The 22,793-nt window shown below is 41.9% G+C and overlaps 2 protein-coding genes across 2 annotated transcripts; one reads left to right on the forward strand and one right to left on the reverse strand.

The window, feature by feature from the left end:
* Positions 1-41: 41 nt before the first annotated feature.
* On the forward strand, positions 42-6,740 carry LOC139473388 (CDGSH iron-sulfur domain-containing protein 3, mitochondrial-like). Its single transcript, XM_071255945.1, has 3 exons — positions 42-131; positions 5,326-5,532; positions 6,166-6,740. The coding sequence occupies exons 1-3, from the start codon at positions 42-44 to the stop codon at positions 6,352-6,354; spliced, it is 486 nt and encodes a 161-aa protein (XP_071112046.1). The 3' UTR covers positions 6,355-6,740.
* Positions 6,741-8,329: 1,589 nt separating this feature from the next.
* Positions 8,330-21,900, reverse strand: LOC139473402 (calcitonin gene-related peptide type 1 receptor-like). Its single transcript, XM_071255971.1, has 12 exons — positions 21,862-21,900; positions 20,560-21,025; positions 19,851-19,954; positions 17,714-17,805; positions 16,171-16,321; positions 14,352-14,502; positions 14,047-14,107; positions 13,620-13,689; positions 11,638-11,717; positions 9,484-9,619; positions 8,721-8,762; positions 8,330-8,599 (listed from the first exon to the last, which is right to left on the reverse strand). Exons 1-12 carry the CDS (start codon positions 21,898-21,900, stop codon positions 8,345-8,347), a joined length of 1,647 nt encoding a protein of 548 aa, XP_071112072.1. The 3' UTR covers positions 8,330-8,344.
* Between the last annotated feature and the right edge of the window lie 893 nt (positions 21,901-22,793).

A 22,793-nucleotide genomic window follows, 5' to 3' on the forward strand; every position in this document is an offset into this window, starting at 1 on the left:
AAGAATTTAATATTATTCCAAAAATAGCACTACGTTATACAATGCAGGACTGCAACATGGCGCTCTACATGAACCGATGTGCGTCGGTCACCTCACTCTTTAAGAATTGTTCGTTTTTCGGAGCACTGTCGGTAATATTACTTATGACATATGCTTAAATCAACATATAAATATTGCACAATGAACTTTCTTGCTGTGGGATTGAAATGACAATGTTATACAATGTTGTTTTTTCAGGTTGATATGTGAAAATACAGTGTGTTACTGTTAGTGTTAATGCATGGACGTACATTGTATACGTCTTTGGTTAGGGTAAGGGGAGGCTTCCCCCAACTCTATCCTTATCACCCCCCCCCCCACCCCCCCCCCCCCCCCACCCCCCACCCCCCCCCACCCCCCACACCCCTGTTTTCAGAGTATAACCTTTTTCTAAGATACCATAGGCATTTTTAAAATACAGATGTCTTTATGATAATTTTTATCCAGATCTATAAACTTAAAAAATAGTTAATGTCCATTCCGCTGAACAAGGCTAACTTGTAGCCTAACGACAACGCCAAATTATGAAGAAATATAGTGGTCACTCTCCATCTTTTTGCATTAAAATATTGATAATATTTAACTTTTAAAAGATTTTATATACATGGATAAACTCTTCATCCATAAGAAAACATTATCTTTTAGGTTAGTGGGTTTTTTTAGGAAATCGATAAAAATTATCACAAATTATGGAGATCTGGAATACAGAATGTGAAACAAAACTTAATGCAACACAAGATTGAATAATGTAAATGTACATAATCCCCTATCCCTACCCAAGTCATTGGTAGATCTTGCAAAAGGTATGACAAGGAGCACCTTTAGAATACAGTACCATAACTTCTCGTGAGGACGATCTCTGCCGTAGGTTACATGTCATAAGACAAGCAACCAGTTTTAGTGAGAATCCGTCGGACGCAAACCCGCACCCTTCGGATTTTTAGCCTGACAGCTTACCGACTGAGCTAGGTCCACACTGTTAAACTTAGTGCAAATATACCTAGTCATGCCTATGACGTTACGGAACTGAACGAAAAGGGTCGAATAGGTGACGGACACTTACGAAGGTTACGGGTAGGCATGGTGTCTCGTGACTTTATACTACGGACACTTACGAATGATCCTGATGCCATTTGGCACACTCGTCCCATTCCGTAATCTACAAGATACCAGGTGGTGAGGAATAAGCCGATATGCCGCGAACTGAAAACGGCTCCAGGCTTCAGATGTCGAACTCGCGAGTGCGCATGAATGATATGGTATTTAATAATTCGTTGGGTGATTTTTGTGACAGAAAAGTGTGGTAGGGAACACTGTAAGGATGATGTGGATAATAGTAAGGAACGATGGAGGAATAAGCATGACTAGTGACGACACAACGGTGAGTTCTCTTTTGAATCAGTAATGAAAAATGTAGCCGGTGATAGTGGCTTGTGTGAATGTTCCAGGACAGTTTCCAGTAGCCAAAATACTCGACACAAAACCATTTCATCCTTTTTACTCAACGTTTTTGTGGGAAGAATATAAGGAGCTGCTATATAATCTACAATAGCCACTAATCGAGTACCTAGCCCCTAACCCTAATGATCGTAAAGGGGTGATTGATCGTAAAGGGGATCCAAGGGTTAATGATAGACTTAGGGTAATCTAATAGCCACTAAACGGGGTCCTAACCCTAATGATCGTAAAGGGGTGATTTATCGTAAAGGGGATCCAAGGTTTAAGGATAGAGTTCGGGGTAACCTACCCTAACACTGGCGACATTTGGATGTGTTCAGCACCACTAAATATCCCTAACAAACTACATTCTTGTGCATAATAATGAAAATCAATGCACCGAAAAAATAATATATGTATATTAGTTCCCATTTATAACCCTTTTAGCCACTTGAATTACGAGAAAAACAAAATAAAAAATATATAAAAAATAAAAGTGCTTTCATAAACTAGCGCTTGCTATAAAATGCGCCGCCGCAGGCTATATTCAGTAAACAAATATTCAAAACTCTCCACAGCGCTTGGCGTATTCAATGACATTGATGATAGATCACTGAGAGGAGCTTATGCACACTCGATGACCCCTGACGTCACAGGGCATTGTTTCGCCGGTGTGACTGGCAACAAAATACTACAAATTACGTCATAGGGTATGATCACGTGTTTGAAAAGTTTGTGGTACTGTATTCTAAAGGTAGGCCCTCTTTTTAAAGAAGACAGTCAAATCTTGACTAAGTGTTAAAATGAACTGAAATGTCTTCAAGTGTGTTGGTGTCACATTATGAATGTTCCAATCCTCCATATCTATGGAAGGGAAGGATGACAGGGATGTCATGTAACACATTCATGTCTGACAATTCTTTAGCAGATTTGGGGCAGTCAGGTAGCGTAGTGGTTACAGCGTTTCCTCGTAACGCCGAAGACCCGGTTTCGATTCCCAACATTGGTACAATGTGTGAAGCTAATTTCTGGTGTCCCCTGCCATGATAATGCTGGAATATTGCTAAAAGCGGCGTCAAACCATATTCACTCACTCACTGTAGCAGATTTACAGCCTCACAGCAAAGGGTATTCCGCCCAAACAGCAGTAGAACGTCCCTGTTCAACCTCCACTGAGGCAGGTAGTGGGGGTGGTAGCATTGGTTTATTTGATGTTGTCAACGACGGTGCAGCAGGTTGTTAAGGAGCAACAGTCTGGTGTTGAAGTTCAGGTAGTGCTGATGCCAGTCTGAGGGACTCACAGTAGTCATTGCTGGCACGGCTGAGGATGATGGTTCAATCAAGTTTAATTCCTTCTGCGAGGGGGCCACAGGCTGATTACACTTGGCATTCTGGGCCTGGATGAGGCCTCCTGCAAGAAAGGGCGGTACTGTGTACCGTTGAGACCAGATGGTGATGTTGAATGGATATGGCATGGAAAATGATCAGCAACTGTGGCGTAGATAATCAATCAGGCCAGATGCACCACTGAGGTTCTTTCAACTACAGGCCAGTTGAAGTATCTGTCGACATTCACAAAGTAGATGACCCTTTGTAATGGAAAAAGTCAGCACAAAGACATTGAAATGGGTAGATTGGTGGCATGGGTGGGCCACAAGGTTGGGAGGGGGCCATACGGTTGCAGTGATTGTAATCGTTTCTGAGGGCTGTGATAGCTGGAGTGATTCCGGGCCAGAAGACAGATGCTTCAGCTTTCGACATCATCGATGACACGCCTTGGTGAGTGGAGTGGAGTGCAGTCAAGACATACTGTCGTAGTTATGGGGTAATCATGATTCGATCCTTGTATATGGCAACCCCATCGACTGTATGTAGATGCTCAAGAGACTGATGGTTATTGCGAAGTGATGCTGGTAATTCATGGGGGAGTTCTGGCATCCCTGATTCAATCATCTCCACCAGTTTCACCATATCCTGGCCACTGTTGGTTGCTGTCCGAACCTTGTCCCGGGTGATGGACTGGAGGGAGCTGATGGACGAACAGCTTAGTATATAACTGGGTCCTCAATGCTGTCAGCATCAGCATCAGCAGCACTGTGTTTTGCACCTGGTACATGAACCAACTGGAATTTGTAGTGCAATGGTTTTTTCATTTAGGTTTCGGAATTGAGCATTGGAGATATCATGTTCAAGGGATCGGTCTCCATGAGCAGTGGTTTGTTGTCAACCGCAACAGTGAGATCGTTTCAGCAAAGAACAAAGTACCTGGCTTTGTCCAGTGCAACAGCAACTGCCAACACCAACAACCAAGATTACTTCATCTGCTATGAATGTGTTTGATAGCAACAAATGAATCATGAATCCCAACGAATGCATAAAACAAACATTGGAATAAAACGAAAAGGCAGCAACAGTATTGTTTCAGGTAACTGGCTTAGCGAGTTCCAGTGATGGTCTTTCGACAAGGGTAATTGTTCAATGACTTGTCTTTATTGCAGCAAGTTTTCAAATTTTTTTGTGCGGACACATTACTACAATTTGAATGTTTTCTTGTCGTCTTATTATTTAATTTCTAAAATTATAAATTCTCTATAAGCCTAAATCAATGTGTCTCCTTAATAGTTTAATGTGCCTCTTTAAAGTTTGAAAGGCACCTAGAAAAATATTGCTGCCACTTGGAAAAAGTCTAAGCTTGGAGAGCTGGTATGTGTGTTTTCATGGATCTCTATTTGGACTGTTGAGTTTTCTCACTGGATTCTTTGTTACCCGTGTGATAACAAGACATTTGGGATATAATTCTGCTTAAGTTAATCAGTTGCCATATATCTTTATCTTTCTTTTGCGAGAAGTGTGTGTGAATTTGGAAAATACATGATTCTGATTGGTCAGTCAGAGGTATCAGATCACAATAACCACCTCTGATTGAGCGGACAATTTGATGACTGCACCACTCTGGAAGATAATAATAATAATAGAAGAGTACTTTTTTCTCAGTCATTGAGGCAATTTTATATAATTGTATGTACTATATTAGGTTTTGATATTCAGATTTGTGGTCACTACAATAATCAAAGTATGTGTGGCAATACATTTTGTGCAGAAAATATGAGAGAAATCTACTCATGGAGTGTATTTCAAGTTTAGGGGACACCAGAGAGCCTATATGTGGTGCTTTTTCTATACTATAGCCAATTGTGACATCACATTTTCTCTGTCACAATGAGCAACGTGAATTCATCATAGTGATGTGAGGTGTAGAACTAAGCCTTGCAAGGCTTTTTTACAGGGTCCTTCAGGGGTGTCCACTGCATGCTGGCATGTTTTATGTAGCTGTGCTGCATGCTCTCTATGCCTGCCATACATGCATGTAACGCATATCGATGTGAGAAAACAAGGTTCAACAACATTAAGGCTATTATCAGCGTTTCCTGAATTGAAATCAACAACACATGGACATAACTCACGCCCCTTCACTCAGTATCTTCGCTAAGTCCCAAATAGTCTAAAAGAGTTCGCATCTAATTTGTTGTGGTAGAATGGAGATAAACATACTGTGTTTTCAATTTAGAGTTACCTATAGTTTTAACCGCACAATTAAGCATTTGAAATTCAAATTAACACTTAAATCTGAGGTAACCTAGCTCTAAATTGAAATCAAAGTAGGTTTATGTCCTAAATGTGGTATTGGACTGGTTCATACACAAGGGAAAGGCTGCAGTATTCTGTTGTAGGTCATGTGCAAGCTTCATGTGCAAGGGAAATGCATTCCCAGTGAAATACTATTATGACTGGCTGCATATAAACCACTTTTGGCAACGTCATGTTTAAGCGTATTTTTAAATGTTTCAGCAAACACGGGCTTTGAATGTTGATGATTTTGTGACTGAAAAGAAGAAGAAAAACAAGTTCAGGCAGCACAGAGAAACTCCCAAATTTGTAAATGAGTTCTCAACTGACCAACCAAAGGGAAAGATATATGACAAGAAGCCATTTCGTATAGAGCTGACGGCCGGGAAGAAATACGCTTGGTGTGCTTGTGGGCATAGTCACACACAAGTAAGTGTGGAGCAAGGTTTTAACAAACACCATATATATGTAGTGATATAGATGGATTCATAGCACATTCTTTCTTTGGATGTTTCATATGTGGAGTCAGTTTGTTATTGATATTAAAACAGGTCAAGTTAAATTGCCAGTTTAATGAAGGATGTGATATTTACTTCACTCAACTATTGCTGTATGAAATATCAATGCAGTCAGTAGACATGTCATGTGAAACATGGTAAAACAGGTCAAGTTTGGCAGCCAGCTGAATCACTCAGAATTGATTTTGTTTTGGCAGTTGTTTAATGCCACACACAGCAATATTCCAGCTACATGACAGTGATCTGTAACTGATCAGACTGTCCAGCTATTGACATCATGCGCATCAATACTATTGGGATATGATGACATGCAACCAACATTGTCGCCGAGTCTGACCACAAGAGCCATTTACTCGCCTCTTGCAATAAGCAATAGCTGCTGGGGACAACTCAGTATCACCACACGTTCATAGTATCATGAAGGTAACTACAACACATACACCAACTGAGGGCGTTCCAACATTACACAAAGTGATTTTGAAGACAGTTGGGAAATATTATGTTCTGTTACAGTATCTGTGTTAATGTTGTGCTTCTGTTACAGCCTCTGTGTGATGGTACACACAAGACACTATGGGGGACATCAGAAAGTAAGAACATGCCCAAATGGGGTCCAGTTCGGTTTAGTGTGGAGGAAACCAAGGAGTACTGGCTATGCAACTGTAAACAGACCAACAACAGACCCTTCTGTGATGGCACACACAAGCTGCCCCACGTCCAGGCAGTCAAATAGGACAGGACGTGGTGAATCACCATGGTTGCAGCACTGGGAAAAGTATAGCATGTATGTGTTTGTAACTCATTCCTCTTCATGACACCCAGATGATCATAGATGTAATGTACCTTTGGTGGCCTGGGTAGATGTGTGTATATTCATCTGCCACATTGACTGTGGTGAGAGTGTGCGATGGTAATTGTATTATGATTCAGGCAGATTCTATTTGTGATAGAAATGTTAAGTTGTAAAACATAACTGATAGTGACTGGAAGGTTGTGGTATGTATGTAGTCAGTTCATTGTAAACTTACATATTATTGGAGAGCTTTGATTCAGTTTATTAATGCAGTATGAAGAAATCTTGTTAGAATGAGTGATGTGTTAAGAATAAAACTTGTGTTTGTCAGGTCCTGAAGTGTTATGGTGTTGTTTTCGGCAAACACAAAATGTGAATTATTTGACCAAGACAGGTCTTTAGCTGAGTAGGACCCAAGGTCTAAGGTACCTCCATAATGAGAACATAACAAGACTCTGATTTGTTCATGGCTTTAGAGTTAACGTTTCTCAGCTTCTGTCCATATAACCAAAATCCCTGCCTGTGACTTATCATCTCACCCATGGCAAGGGAGTTAACTCACTGTAAAAGACCAGTTCCCACCCATGCTGAACTGGGCTGAAATTTTGTGGCTTAATCGTAGAACCATCAGTGGGTATAACAAGTTATGTCCATTCTATGTACCTCTTATTAACCAATGAGATTCCATCTGTCATATGTTCAAACAAAATGGCGGCGACCAGTCAATACGATCTCGCTGATAATCAAAATCTATGTTGTTTAAACTGGGTCCCAACTTGTGAAGTGCATCAAATCACTTTATCACCTTGAGTAAAAATATGAAAAGATTTGGAAAATATCTCTTGATACATACATGTAGTTGACAGTACACATGCCTTGCCAGTCCTACAGTCGACCAAACTCTGCAAGGCAGTTGCTATGTTGTTTACGACTCGGATGTCATTTTCATAATTTTGATTGGACTATGCATAGACTAATTAGTCAGGTCAAAATATAACTCCGAAATTGCAGCCTAGTTCGGCAAGTGTGGAAACTGGACTATGTCAGTTAACTCCCTTATATGGCCACCAGTCCTGTTCCAGCCCTTGGACCCCTGCTCCCACTCCCCTCACAAGTACTTCAAGGTTTGTGCAGAGTTCATTAATTGCAGTCAGTGTGGTTGTGTAGCATGTCCTCAAGTGTTATTGCCGAGTTGATGGAGACCGAACACTTTGTAGGTGTTCCCAACAATAATAATGCTCAAGTTCAAAATGCCACTCAGCAGTGGAAAGTCATATTTATGGATTTGTTTATTTGAATTGTTTTGAGACAAATTTGGTATCTAATGAGTGAATGAAGTTTGTTTCATGATTCCTGTCAAACAACACACAATCAGCCAGGTCACACATTGACACCATTGGTCAGATCATACAAGCAGGGGAAAGAACGGTGACGTTCGATATCTCATCTTTCAGTGGTGCATATATAGGTTACGTTCATGATACCATAAATGGGTATATCTCATTTGTCAATTAGGAGTAAAGGATAACACACACAGCAACACATTATATTTAATTTCAAAAGCAAATGTTAGATGGTACATGCTCCTATAGCCCATGCCTTGATGAAAAGGATGCCACAAATGTGCAGTAAAACAGTTAAGGAACAAAGGGCAACGTTAAACTAAATGGCACTCGGCAGCATTTTATCAGCTGTATAATCATGCATGAGGACAATACTTCATATTCAAATAACAAAGCTTAGTTGCATTAGTTATCAGGACAACATGTGATTGTTTATCGGGAATGTGTAAACTTCCCCAACACCACTGTCTACCTGTCACCACAAGATGAGGTCAGAGCATGAAGGTTGTCAGCACAAGTACAGCAATGCTGGTTAAATGTCTGGATTGTATGCAGCATAACACAGTGCACCAGTTCGCTTGTTAGCCTTAGAATTGATCAGTTTGTGTTGAAGTCTGACCAGTGACACTCGGGTCGTTGATGACAATGGATTCTGATGTCAAAGCATCGTTCTTCACACGCCCATTCTGGCTCTTCATGACAACTGCCAAACCCTCAATTTCTGGAAGGGATGTTCTTTGGGATGACAAAGAAGCTGAGGTCAAGGTGGCCGTATTCCTGTGTGAGTTTTGTCGGGACTGATTATGCCACCGCTTCCAGACCATGTTGATATGACCATGAACCTGATGGACACAACACACCAAGCACAGGGTCAACATGTTGGTGGTGACAGAAGGTATTGTTTCGTAGTTCTGATATAAATGTAGCATTGTCTAACAGTTCTATTGAACCTATTGCTCTTACCTCAGTGTTAAGGAAACAGAATAAGAGAGCCACCAAAAGGCCCTGAAAACAAAAAATAAACATTAGTCCTTGATATTTAAGTTCACTTAATGTGTAATTCAGAATAACTTGACACAATTGGCAAGGTACCGGACCCTTTGAGGTGCTACGTAACTTGCTTTAACTTGCTCTCCAAGGCTTATTTCCATAACTAACCTACAACGAAAGTAATATATGTGAAGTTTATTTAAGAAACATAAATCATGAAAACATCAACCCTATGTTACAAAAGCAAAGTTTGAATTCTAGTATTTTTTTGGTTGAGTCCTGTCCGGGATTCAAACCTACACAGACCTATTCACCAGCGCACAAATGGGATTCAACCCCAAACAGTGCAAGAATTGAAGCTACTTTACAAGGAAAGTGTAATCCCAGATATAACATTTGTGGCATTTGACGACTGTCTAAAAGAGGCATTGTGTATCCACAGCATCAACCCTATCTCTTACTAATTTACAGATTTGCCGATATATCACTGAATATGCATCATATGGTTCACATGCAATACGTATTACAGTAAACCGTGAAATACATTGGCGTGCTAGTTTGCTTTACATGTTTATACATCACTAATGGAATTAGATTCATGTGAAGATATACGTTTTCTTCTCCATATATGTTGTTTTTGTGTAGTGATAATCCTGCACGCCAACTGTTGAATCAGTTGTAAGTAAGCCCTGATCTACTGCATGAGGAGCACCGTACACCAACACTGTTAACTCACTTGAGAGTGGATGATAATTGCACGTGCCATGTTGTAAACGATGAAGCCGGGTACAGTGTCAGCAGGGCTATAGATGATGCAAAACTGCTGCAGGCCAAACAACGGGATGAGGATGACAGTCGCTTTCAGAGCCTTCCTGGAAACACATCACACAACATACATGGACCATCTTCAATACACACACACTCTGTACACAGGCATTCTTCAGTATACATACACACAACGTACATGGACCATCCTCAACATACACACACCCGCTGTGTACACAGGCATTCTTCAATATAGACACACACACTGTACACAGGTATTCTTCAATATACACACGGTGCACCGTCATTTGTCAATATAGACACGCTCTGTACACAGGCATTCTTCAATATACACACACACTGTACACAGGCATTCTTCAACATACACACACACTGTACAAGGTCATTCTTCAACATACACACACACTGTACACAGGCATTCTTCAACATACACACACACTGTACACAGGCATTCTTCAACATACACACACACACAGTACACAGGCGTTCTTCAACATACACGCGCTGTACACAGGAATTCTTCAACATACACACACACTGTACATGGGCATTCTTCAACATACACACACACTGTACACGGGCATTCTTCAACACAGACACACACTGTACACAGGCATTCTTCAACATACACACACACACACTGTACACAGGCGTTCTTCAACATACACACACTGTACACGGGGATTCTTCAATACAAACACACACACTTCAACATACACGCGCTGTACACGGGCATTCTTCAACATACACACACACTGTACACAGGCATTCTTCAACATACACACACACACACTGTACACAAGCATTCTTCAACATACACACACACTGTACACAGGCATTCTTCAACATACACACACACACTGTACACAGGCGTTCTTCAACATACACGCGCTGTGCACAGGCTTTCTACAACATACACATACACTGTACACAGGCATTCTTCAACATACACACACACTGTACACGTGCATTCTTCAACATACACACACACTGTACACGGACATTCTTCAACATACACACACACACTGTACACGGGCATTCTTCAACATACACACACACACACTGTACACAGGCGTTCTTCAACATACTCACACACTGTACACAGGCGTTCTTCAACATACACACACACTGTACACGGACATTCTTCAACATACTCACACACTGTACACAGGCGTTCTTCAACACACACACACTGTACACGGACATTCTTCAACATACTCACACACTGTACACAGGCGTTCTTCAACATACACACACTGTACACGGGCATTCTTCAACATACACACACACACACTGTACACAGGCATTCTTCAACATACACACACACTGTACACAGGCATTCTTCAACATACACACACACTGTACACAGGCATTCTTCAACATACCCTACACACAACGTACATGGACCATCTTCAATATACAATCAATGTGCACGGGCGTTCAAGTATATATCTGTTGAGGGGGTAACCTGCCTGTACCAGGTATATCATTCAAAACAGATGAAGGGGTTTACCTGCCTACATCAGACATATTCAACACGGGCAAAGGAGTTTACCTCCTTACATAAGACATATCATTCAACACAAGTGAAGGGGGTTTACCTGCGTACATAAGACATATCATCCTACAAAAGTGAAGGGGGTTTACCTTCCTACATAAGACATATTCAACACAAGTGAAGGGGGTTTACCTTCCTACATAAGACATATCATTCAACACAAGTCATGGGGGTTTACCTGCCTACATAAGACATATCATTCAACACAAATGAAGGGGGTTTACCTTCCTACATAAGATATATCATTCAACACAAGTGAAGGGGGTTTACCTGCCTACATAAGACATATCATTCAACACAAGTGAAGGTGGTTTACCTGCCTACATGAGACATATCATTCAACACAAGTGAAGGGGGTTTACCTGCCTACATAAGACATGTCATTCAACACAAGTGAAGGGGGTTCACCTGCCTACATGAGACATATCATTCAACACAAGTGAAGGTGGTTTACCTTCCTACATAAGACATGTCATTCAACACAAGTGAAGGTGGTTTACCTTCCTACATAAGACATGTCATTCAACACAAGTGAAGGGGGTTTACCTGAAGTTGCTTGGTTCCCTCGGATGACGTCGAAGGGTGAAAAGGGTTTTCAGGATAATAAGAAATAACAGCAGATTTATCTGTAAGCAAATATTTGATACTTATGAACTGTGATCTAGAACTCTACATGTAAATATTCGATAAGGTATCTTACTTAATGCTGGTTGTCGGCCCAAAATGGTACAGGTCTCAGACTAAAGCACTAAAGGCGATACCCACAACTATTGGTATTGTGTTGGGATTCGAACCCACGATCATAGGTTTTTGGAACGCCAAGGGGACGCAAATATGCATGTTGCGCCACTTAGTACGACTGGGCCGAGATTTCCCTCTCACTGATTATTAAAGTTCTTGGAGACCGGAATTACACGAAATACAAATACCAAGGGTTTGTTTCCTGTTATAAAGACGCGTTGGCTTATGAAAATGACACCGACAATAAAGTGAGTGAGTTTTCAGTCGGCGATTTAAATAGTATTTCAGTTGTATATCACGGCGTGTCAGTTTGATGTGGGAGGAAAGCCCGAAGTGATGCTTGTCTCACAAAGTTTACCACTTTGGTGAAACCCACGGGTATGGTGGTGACAAACCTATCGACAATAACAATAACAACATATGAAGAATTTTCAACAGAAAGATTTGTTTTCATTTGAAAAAAAGCAACCCATATTGTCATTGGTACTTGAGAATCATGGGAGTACGAAAAGACAATCAACATGTCGCATTGTCTCCCATTTAATCGCCTTTCGTACACATTTTAGATGGTTCAACATTGCGATAATGCGACATATAACTTGTCCTGTTGTTGCCCTTTCGACCTCAGGTAAAAGTGTCGCGCGTTGTTGTGCCTTGGTTAATATTGTCACATTTATTCTTGGTTTTGTAAGGCGTAAGTAAGTCTTGTAAGTTGGGTCTTGAACATTACATAGTATTCACATTTGGGTGATAACAGAAGTATATCGTTCCGTTTCTGACTTTACGTGCATGTATCCTTTGAGTGAATATTTGAATAAATTGATCGGGATATTCTACGTTTTGACTTTTCTATACATGTCCAAAACCAAGTTCATTAACACATTTCTTAATAGACGATATCCAGTTTACAATTCCGCGACTCTCCTACATCACCATCATATCATAACATTGTTTTGAATATCTATGGGAATGCATTTGTAATAGTCGCAACCAGTATTTCATCATTTTCTCCTGTGCATTTAACAATAGAGATAATCTACCTGTTTCAAAACAAACCATTGCATTTGGAGTGTTGATTTTAACTCCCAGTAGTCGGTTACATGCATATATATGTACTCTCTCAATACAGTCTACCTTACCGTTCGCCTTTCTTACACATATTAGAAATGGTAACAATGCGATAACGCTACGTATATTAACTTTGAAGAATGTCTAAGGGAAAAGTGTCGCGCATTGTCCTGCTTTGGTTAATACTGTCCTATTTCTTCTTGGTTTTGGAAGGGCGACAATGTCCGTTCTAGGATTACATAACACAGGGCAGCCATATGTACAGATCACCGAAGGCATTTAATTTTGAGTGAGTGAGTGAGTTGGGTTTAACGCCGCTTTTAACATTATTCCAGTTATAGCACGGCGTGCCAGCTTAATGTGGGAGGAAAGCCCGAAATGATGCAGGTCTCAGACGTTTACCACTCCGGTGAAACCCACGAGCACGGGTATGGTGCTGACAAACCTAGAAACATAATCGGGGCGAACCGGGATTCGAACCCACAATCATAGGTTTCTGGCATGTCCAAGGGACGCAACTCTGCACAGCAAATCGCGGCGCCTTAGACGACTGGGCCACCCATGGCCCCCGTTTAATTTTGAAAAAGCAAGTCCAACCGCTTTTATCCAGCACTGGTTAGTGATTTTTTTTGGGGGGGGGGGGGGGGAAGAGCGTCATTACTATTCAACAGGGCGACATGGATGTATGAAGAGAACTATCTCTGCTACATCTAACTTACCGCGATACAGACTAACGATGGTCCGTAGACAACCCAGTCCAGACCTAGAGGGCTGGTGAGCCAACAGGGACTGAAACGGAAGACCTAACCATATGCAGATAAATACATTACAAGACACAATACATTTGTATATGCCGACTGTACAAAAAGAATTGATCGATTAATATCGATAGCTATTAATTATCCAAACTAAAACTGTACTTCAAAACAAAGAAAGTATTAATATATCACATGGCAGTATGTATGCCTTATGCCTGTAAGGGGGGGGGGGGGGGGGGGGCGGACACTCGCTAACACACCCTTCCACCCACACGCTCACTCATTCACACAGTTAGTCTTACAATGCGGCCTGAACGTTTGTCCTACATTGCGTCCCATAGTCATGTCGTGCGTGTTTGACCACTGTCGGGAACTGTTATCGTCTTACCTGTCTGCGTCCACCTGTGTTTTCAAGAAGACGTAGATTACGACTATCAGTATTGGTAACCCTGTAAAATAAAGTCGTGATTCACTGTAGAAATCTTAACCTTTGTAATCAATACAAATATATTCGTTGGAGTTTTCTTGACAAACGTACTGCGTGAACATGTTTGACGGGTTATATGTATTCATTAGGTTTGCTGCTTATGAAGACAGGGTACATGTATAGAGCGTTGACCACTAACTCATACTGTATTCCTATGTCTTGAAAGGAGAGGTCGATTTGCTGTTTGCAATGATATATACTGGTACCCCAGCCAAATGTATAGAACCCGATGACGGATGTAAGTTGCTGGAACGACCGAATCATTAGCCAGGTGAGGTAGAAGCTTTCACACAGCATCCAGAACACGGGACACATGTGAAACAGGAGATCAAGGACGTTGAGGACCCGACATCCCACCTGCAAATACAGGATACTGTCACAGGACACTGAAGGCCCATAGACTTACACATGATACTAACAGAGACAGACACAGGACACTGACAGATATGCACAGGACACTGACAGACATACACAGGACACTGACAGATATACACAGAACACTGACAGACATACACAGAACACTGACAGACATACACAGAACACTGACATATATACACAGGACACTGACAGACATACACAGGACACTGACAGACATACACAGGACACTGACAGACATACACAGGACACTGGCAGACATACACAGGACACTGACAGATATACATGGTTCACTGACAGACATACGCAGAACACTGACAGATGTACACAGAACACTGACATATATACACAGGACACTGACAGACATACACAGGACACTGACATATATACACAGAACACTGACATATATACACAGAACACTGACATATATACACAGAACACTGACATATATACACAGAAAACTGACATATATACACAGGACACTGACAGACATACACAGGGCACTGACAGATATACACAGGACACTGACAGATATACACAGAACACTGACATATATACACAGGACACTGACAGACATACACAGGACACTGACAGACATACACAGGACACTGACAGACATACACAGGACACTGACAGACATACACAGGACACTGACAGACATACACAGAACACTGACAGACATACACAGGACACTGACAGACATACACAGGACACTGACAGATATACACAGGACACTGACAGACATACACAGAACACTGACAGATATACACAGGACACTGACAGACATACACAGAACACTGACAGACATACACAGGACACTGACAGATATACGCAGGACACTGACAGATATACACAGGACACTGACAGACATACACAGAACACTGACAGACATACACAGAACACTGACAGACATACACAGGACACTGACAGACATACACAGGACACTGACAGACATACACAGGACACTGACAGATATACGCAGGACACTGACAGATATACACAGGACACTGACAGACATACACAGAACACTGACAGATATACACAGAACACTGACAGACATACACAGGACACTGACAGACATACACAGGACACTGACAGATATACGCAGGACACTGACAGATATACACAGGACACTGACAGATGTACACGGTTCACTGACCGATGTACACAGGACACTGACATATATACGCAGGACACTGACATATATACACAGGACACTGACAGATGTACACGGTTCACTGACAGATATACGCAGGACACTGACAGACATACACCGGATCAGTGTTTACCTATATATGTGCCAACATCTATGTATGTCAGGAACGTTCTATACCCTAACGGGGCAGTCATTACATTATGACTACGGTAGTTGCTGTAAAGAGTTGTTTCCCTTAGGCATGCAAGAACAGTATCACTGTGAGTTCGGATTCAAACGATACCCTGATGATTATTCTTCGTTTGTCGTCGCAATACCCTGACGTTTTGGGAATGGGTCACACTTAACTTGTATGCGTCCTCTGGCGTTAAGCTGACACGGGACACAACTGAAATACAGTTCAAACACGACGTTCAACCCGGCGTTGACAGCCTAGAGTTGAGTCAGTGTCCAGATAGAGCGAACTGTACAAGCGCATACATTCATCGGCTCACCTGATTGGTCTGCTGGAACGTCTTGCTCTGCTCTGTAAATAAGCTGTCGTAGTACACAAGCTTCTCCATCGGCATTGAGGTGATGGACTTCAGCAGCAGGGCCACACACAGGTTGGTGTGCAGCTTGATGTGGCGGTGGCAGCGCAGCAGTCTGCAATGGATACATTGACTTGGAGTCAGGTTTCAGGATGGATCTCTACAGAACATCTTCAATTCGTGGCGTGGCATAGCATCCTCATTAGATACGATTGGTTACGTCATGGTGAGACGTTTTGGGTAGTGTATGGTTATTGTGACGTGACCAGATCTGCCTAATGTGTCTAGTGCTACCCACGTTAACAACATCTAAGGGCATGTGCTTCACATTCTTTTTACGAAGCAATGTCCTCTGCTTTGTGTGGAGCGTCATAGTGACGTTATGTGCATGTTTTATAAACTGTCCAAAAGAAAGTATACCAAGAGTTTGAAAGACTATGAAATAAAAGCAAAATCATATTCTCAATATGAATCTATTTCATTTGAGCTGTGTATAACATGATATGTAAAGCTGACCGTGTTATCCAAACAAATCTTTACGCCTGGCAAACACAAATGGTTCACAATATCACGGTTCGACATGGCTTTAAAATCTCTGAAAGCACATTCAAAACCAACTTAATACCGAGTGAGTCCACTTTGTGAATTAATGTACGCCTGAACACGAGTACGTTAAACGTCGGATGACGTTGGGGATAGTCCGCTGTCATTCCCTATGGAGACATTGTTCCAGTTCTTGACGGTTGATTGGTGACGCTGGTCGTCTTCTGATCTGTCGGTTAAGGTGATCCTATAATTGATCGATTGGGTTCATATCATGAGAACATACCGGTTAGGGCGAAAAGTAAAATTACGCATGTGAGCCTTGCCGTATGCGATCTCGCATTTTCTTTCTGGAAGACAGTGCCACGTAGTTGTTGCTGAATGAACACCCCTCAACCCAAGCCATAATGCTACCAATGGTTGAACGATTTGGCGCTAAACGTTCACCTGCTAGTTTGTATACTTGCTGCCGACCATCATGTATGTACAAAGAAACACGCACTTGCCAACGTCGAACTCGTCTGGCCAATGTCATCCTGTGTTAACATCTCTCAGCGACGTGCTCTCTTACTCTCCTATACAGTGTCTGTCGACTGAGCCTGTGTTCCAGTAGCGTCCAAACGTGCATGCAATGGAGGCATGCATGCTCCTTTTTCGCCATACCAACGACCCTCTTACTCTGTGTAGCGGATAAACGTGGCGTAAGGTCTTGGTGCTGTTGGTTGAAGTATTCATGACGTGCCGTATCACCAGTTTTATAAAGTACTTTTGCACGTGCACTTCGGTCTACGTAGCCCAAAGTCGTTGTGGCAAAATGCACGACTTTCACAAATACTGTCAATTCTTCTTCTTGTTTTTTTGCCACCGAATAAATTTGGACGTATTCGTGCGACATATTTAAGTCTTAATTTCTTAGGTTATCAAAATAGTTCACCTGTACACCATGAATATGGCTATTGCTCACCTGAATCCCGTGAATATGGCGATAGCGGGAATCAGAAACAGGATGCTGAGTGCGTCACACACGATGGCCACGATCTGGGTGGCGGTCTCCCCCTACAACAGAACGTCCAGTGGGACAGGTGCATGCACAGACTACAACAGAACGTCCAGTGGGACAGGTGCATGCACAGACAAGGAAGTTCATATTTCGTGTCATATTAAGGTCAAGTTCTATGCATGACGAGAAGTCTTGTCACTCACATTAAGGTCAAGTTCTATGCATGACGAGAAGTCTTGTCACTCACCTAAAGGTCAAGCTATATGCAGGACGAGAAGTCTTGTCACTCACATTAAGGAGAAAGCTCTATACAGGTCGAGAAGTCTTGTCACTCACATTAAGGTCAAGCTCTATGCAGGACGAGAAGTCTTGTCACTAAGCTTAATGTCAAGCTCTATGCAGGACGAGAAGTCTTGTCACTCACATTAAGGTCAAGCTCTATGCATGACGAGAAGTCTTGTCACGCACCTAAAGGTCAAGCTCTATGCAGGACGAGAAGTCTTGTCACTCACATTAAGGAGAAAGCTCTATACAGGTCAAGAAGTCTTGTCACTCACATTAATGTCAAGCTCTATGCAGGACGAGAAGTCTTGTCACTCACATTAAGGAGAAAGCTCTATACAGGTTGAGAAGTCTTGTCACTAAGCGTAATGTCAAGCTCTATGCAGGACGAGAAGTCTTGTCACTCAAATTAAGGAAAAAACTCTATACAGGACCAAAAGTCTTGTCACTAACCTATATGTCAAGTTCTATGCATGACGAGAAGTCTTGTCACACACATTAAGGTCAAGCTCTATGCAGGACGAGAAGTCTTGTCACTCACATTAAGGTCAAGCTCTATGCAGGATGAGTAGTCTTGTCACTCACATTAAGGTCAAGCTCTATGCAGGATGAGTAGTCTTGTCACTCACATTAAGGTCAAGCTCTATGCAGGATGAGAAGTCTTGTCACTCACATTAAGGTCAAGCTCTATGCAGGATGAGTAGTCTTGTCACTCACATTAAGGTCAAGCTATATGCAGGACGAGAAGTCTTGTCACTCACATTAAGGTCAAGCTCTATGCAGGATGAGTAGTCTTGTCACTCACATTAAGGTCAAGCTCTATGCAGGTCGAGTAGTCTTGTCACTCACATTAAGGTCAAGCTCTATGCAGGACGAGAAGTCTTGTCACTCACATTAAGGTCAAGCTCTATGCAGGACGAGAAGTCTTGTCACTCACATTAATGTCAAGCTCTATGCAGGACGAGAAGTCTTGTCACTCACATTAAGGAGAAAGCTCTATACAGGTTGAGAAGTCTTGTCACTAAGCGTAATGTCAAGCTCTATGCAGGACGAGAAGTCTTGTCACTCAAATTAAGGAAAAAACTCTATACAGGACCAAAAGTCTTGTCACTAACCTATATGTCAAGTTCTATGCATGACGAGAAGTCTTGTCACACACATTAAGGTCAAGCTCTATGCAGGACGAGAAGTCTTGTCACTCACATTAAGGTCAAGCTCTATGCAGGATGAGTAGTCTTGTCACTCACATTAAGGTCAAGCTCTATGCAGGATGAGTAGTCTTGTCACTCACATTAAGGTCAAGCTCTATGCAGGATGAGAAGTCTTGTCACTCACATTAAGGTCAAGCTCTATGCAGGATGAGTAGTCTTGTCACTCACATTAAGGTCAAGCTATATGCAGGACGAGAAGTCTTGTCACTCACATTAAGGTCAAGCTCTATGCAGGATGAGTAGTCTTGTCACTCACATTAAGGTCAAGCTCTATGCAGGTCGAGTAGTCTTGTCACTCACATTAAGGTCAAGCTCTATGCAGGATGAGAAGTCTTGTCACTCACATTAAGGTCAAGCTCTATGCAGGACGAGAAGTCTTGTCACTCACATTAAGGTCAAGCTCTATGCAGGATGAGTAGTCTTGTCACTCACATTAAGGTCAAGCTCTATGCAGGATGAGTAGTCTTGTCACTCACATTAAGGTCAAGCTCTATGCAGGACGAGAAGTCTTGTCACTCACATTAAGGTCAAGCTCTATGCAGGATGAGTAGTCTTGTCACTCACATTAAGGTCAAGCTCTATGCAGGACGAGAAGTCTTGTCACTCACATTAAGGTCAAGCTCTATGCAGGATGAGTAGTCAGTCCACTCCGTGTTGCTCGCGGGTTTCCGCCACCAGGTGCCGTTAGATGTGCACTTCCTGTGTGCTCGAGCTTTAACAAATTCCACTTTAGGTTATGTCGGGTATGTACATGTAGCCTTGGAATAGTTTATTTCGCCCCCCGGCAACATCCCTAATACTGTACTTATGATATATAAAGCCTTTCATACATAACTCAAAAGCTTTAATTACTCTCATGAAACCCTTCTTCGGTAAATGGGGCACTTGATGGATCAGGCCCTACAATTCCCTTAGCAGAGCTGCATACCCAAGGCATGCTAGAAACGTGGGTTCGAATCCCAGATTCGCCCTGATTATGTTTCTAGGTTTGTCAGTACTTTATCCTTGCTTGTGGGTTTCACCAAAGTGGTAGTCGTCAACGACATGCATCATCTCATCGGGTTTCCCTACATCAAGCTTGAATATTGCCCAATGCAGCGATAAACTAAACTCATACAATCAGTGGGGTGTCAGGGCTGTTCAGATGTAGTGGTATAGAAACTCAATGAGCAGCAGTCCATACAGGTTTAAACAAAGATGGTTCAACGTCTTCAGCGGGTGAAGCAGTAGGAACTGCATTTCAGAATGTTAGGCATGTACGGCAGCCGAAGTCAGTGTGATAAACAGTCTTACACGTTATCTCAGTCTTGTGCTCACCTTCTGGTCTAGACGATGGTATGAAGTCAGGACATTTTATTTCCGCCGTAATCCCTGCAGGTGTCTCGGCAACACATGACCAGCCGTCCCATGTCATAGGACAAAAGCTGCCATCTTGGACCTGGCGGGACTTCTGTTCTTGCTGACAGCATGCAGCGGCGTCACTGCAGCAGGACGTCCACCACGTGCAGTTAGTCGCCGACAACGTCGAACACACTATGCCCATGGCGTGGTGGTCGTCTGGGTGGGGCCGCACGGTCGATTCGGAGGAAGACTTGAGGCACAGACCTCCACATGACACGTTCAGTTTGCCACCCTCCAAAAATAAGTACCAATAGCATTCTACACATGAGTATATTGTGTACACGTAGAGAGGCTGGAGGCCGTCCCGGTTTCTGCACAGCATGGGGGGACTGACTGTATCAAGCTGCACCTCGGACAATGTGTACTGTCTCTCTAAGTTTAACTGAAATTGAATCATTGCTAACATTATAGAACGCGTAAAGAACGTGTTTTACTAAGTGTACAAGTAAATATCATATTTGGCGAAGTGTACAGGTAAATGTCATGTTTCGAGAGGTGTACAAGTAAATGTCATGTTTCACGAAGTGTACAGGTAAATGTCATGTTTCACGAGGTGTACAGGTAAATGTCATGTTTGACAAAGTGTACAGGTAAATGTCATGTTTCACGAAGTGTACAGGTAAATGTCATGTTTCACGAGGTGTATAGGTAAATGTCATGTCTGATGAAGTGTACAGGTAAATGTCATGTTTCACGAAGTGTACAGGTAAATGTCATGTTTCACGAAGTGTACAGGTAAATGTCATGTTTCACGAAGTGTACAGGTAAACGTCGTGTTTCACGAAGTGTACAGGTAAATGTTATGTTTCACGAAATTTACAGGTAAATGTTATGTTTAACGAAGTGTATCGTAAACGGCATGTTTCACGAAGTGTACAGGTAAATGTCATGTTTGACGAAGTGTACAGGTAAATGTAATGTTTCACGAAGTGTACAGGTAAATGTCATGTTTGACGAAGTGTACAGGTAAATGTCATGTTTCACGAAGTGTACACGTAAATGACAGGGTTCATGAAGTGTACAAGTAAATGTCATCTTTCACGAAGTTGTGAAGTAAATGTCATGTTTCACGAAGTGTACAGGCAAATGTCATGTTTCACTAAGTGTCCAGGTAAATGTCATGCTTCACGGGAACAGTAGATTCTATTTCAGTTTGTGAGCTTATAACTGACATTCCTAGCATCTGCCTGGTTTGGTAATGTTTAACTACATACGTACCAGAATACACATTGCCAATACAAGTGGAGGCATGCCCATTGCTGTAGTCTGTGTAGACCGTGTTCAGCTGGAACAGATTCACGCACATTGCTTATGATGTTATTGTAAAGTGATTAAATGAAAGGGTAGTTTGTTATCATTGCCCTTGTGCTAAATATGTTGATACAAATGATAATTAAGAATTAAATATTAAACTCCATGGGCCGTATAAAAATCTTTGCTAATCAGGGATGATTCTAATGTTGTTCGGTCCCCGGATGTCATATAAGCTGTGGATACCTCAAAGAGTTGAGCGTCAGGACAAGTCGGCTCCACACGTCCGTTAGAAATACGTATACAAGAGCGCATGTCATAACAGTTTCTACAGCATTTTATTTACAATGGATAAACTATTTTGGTAAATCGTTCAATGAATTTCAAGTCACTTCGGTTATCAAATCCGCGTCAAATCAATAATCGTTACCTCGAACTCTCATCCATGTACATTTTGAAGGAAAACTGAAAAATCTGTCCTCAGAATAAGACAGACTGAATGTTCATTCCGAGCTGGCCTCGTTTTCATTTACAAAAGTATGAAACATAAAAGCCTTGTTTAGATTACCTATCTCCATTAGTTTTTCTCCAATTTCAAATTAATTTGAACTGCCTGCATACATTCTCCAAATACCATTAGCAGTGAAATCCTGTCAGTTTGGATACCAGTCTCATATACATTACTCCACAACAGTTAGTCGTTAATCCGGGTGGTTTCACTTAGAACGAACATAGTTAAATCACATACTTTCGCTATGCATGAACATCTCTTTCAACGGAACGACCTCATTCAGCAGATGACATGTCAGCCCATGGGTATAGCACTGTATACTATACCTAAGTAATAGGTGCCACCCGTTGGTATTGTATATAACTAAAACATTAATACCTTCCAAATA

The sequence above is a fragment of the Haliotis cracherodii genome, unplaced genomic scaffold, assembly GCF_022045235.1.
Source record: "Haliotis cracherodii isolate W230 unplaced genomic scaffold, xgHalCrac1.p SCAF_28, whole genome shotgun sequence".
Classification (NCBI taxonomy): Eukaryota; Metazoa; Mollusca; class Gastropoda; order Lepetellida; family Haliotidae; genus Haliotis; species Haliotis cracherodii.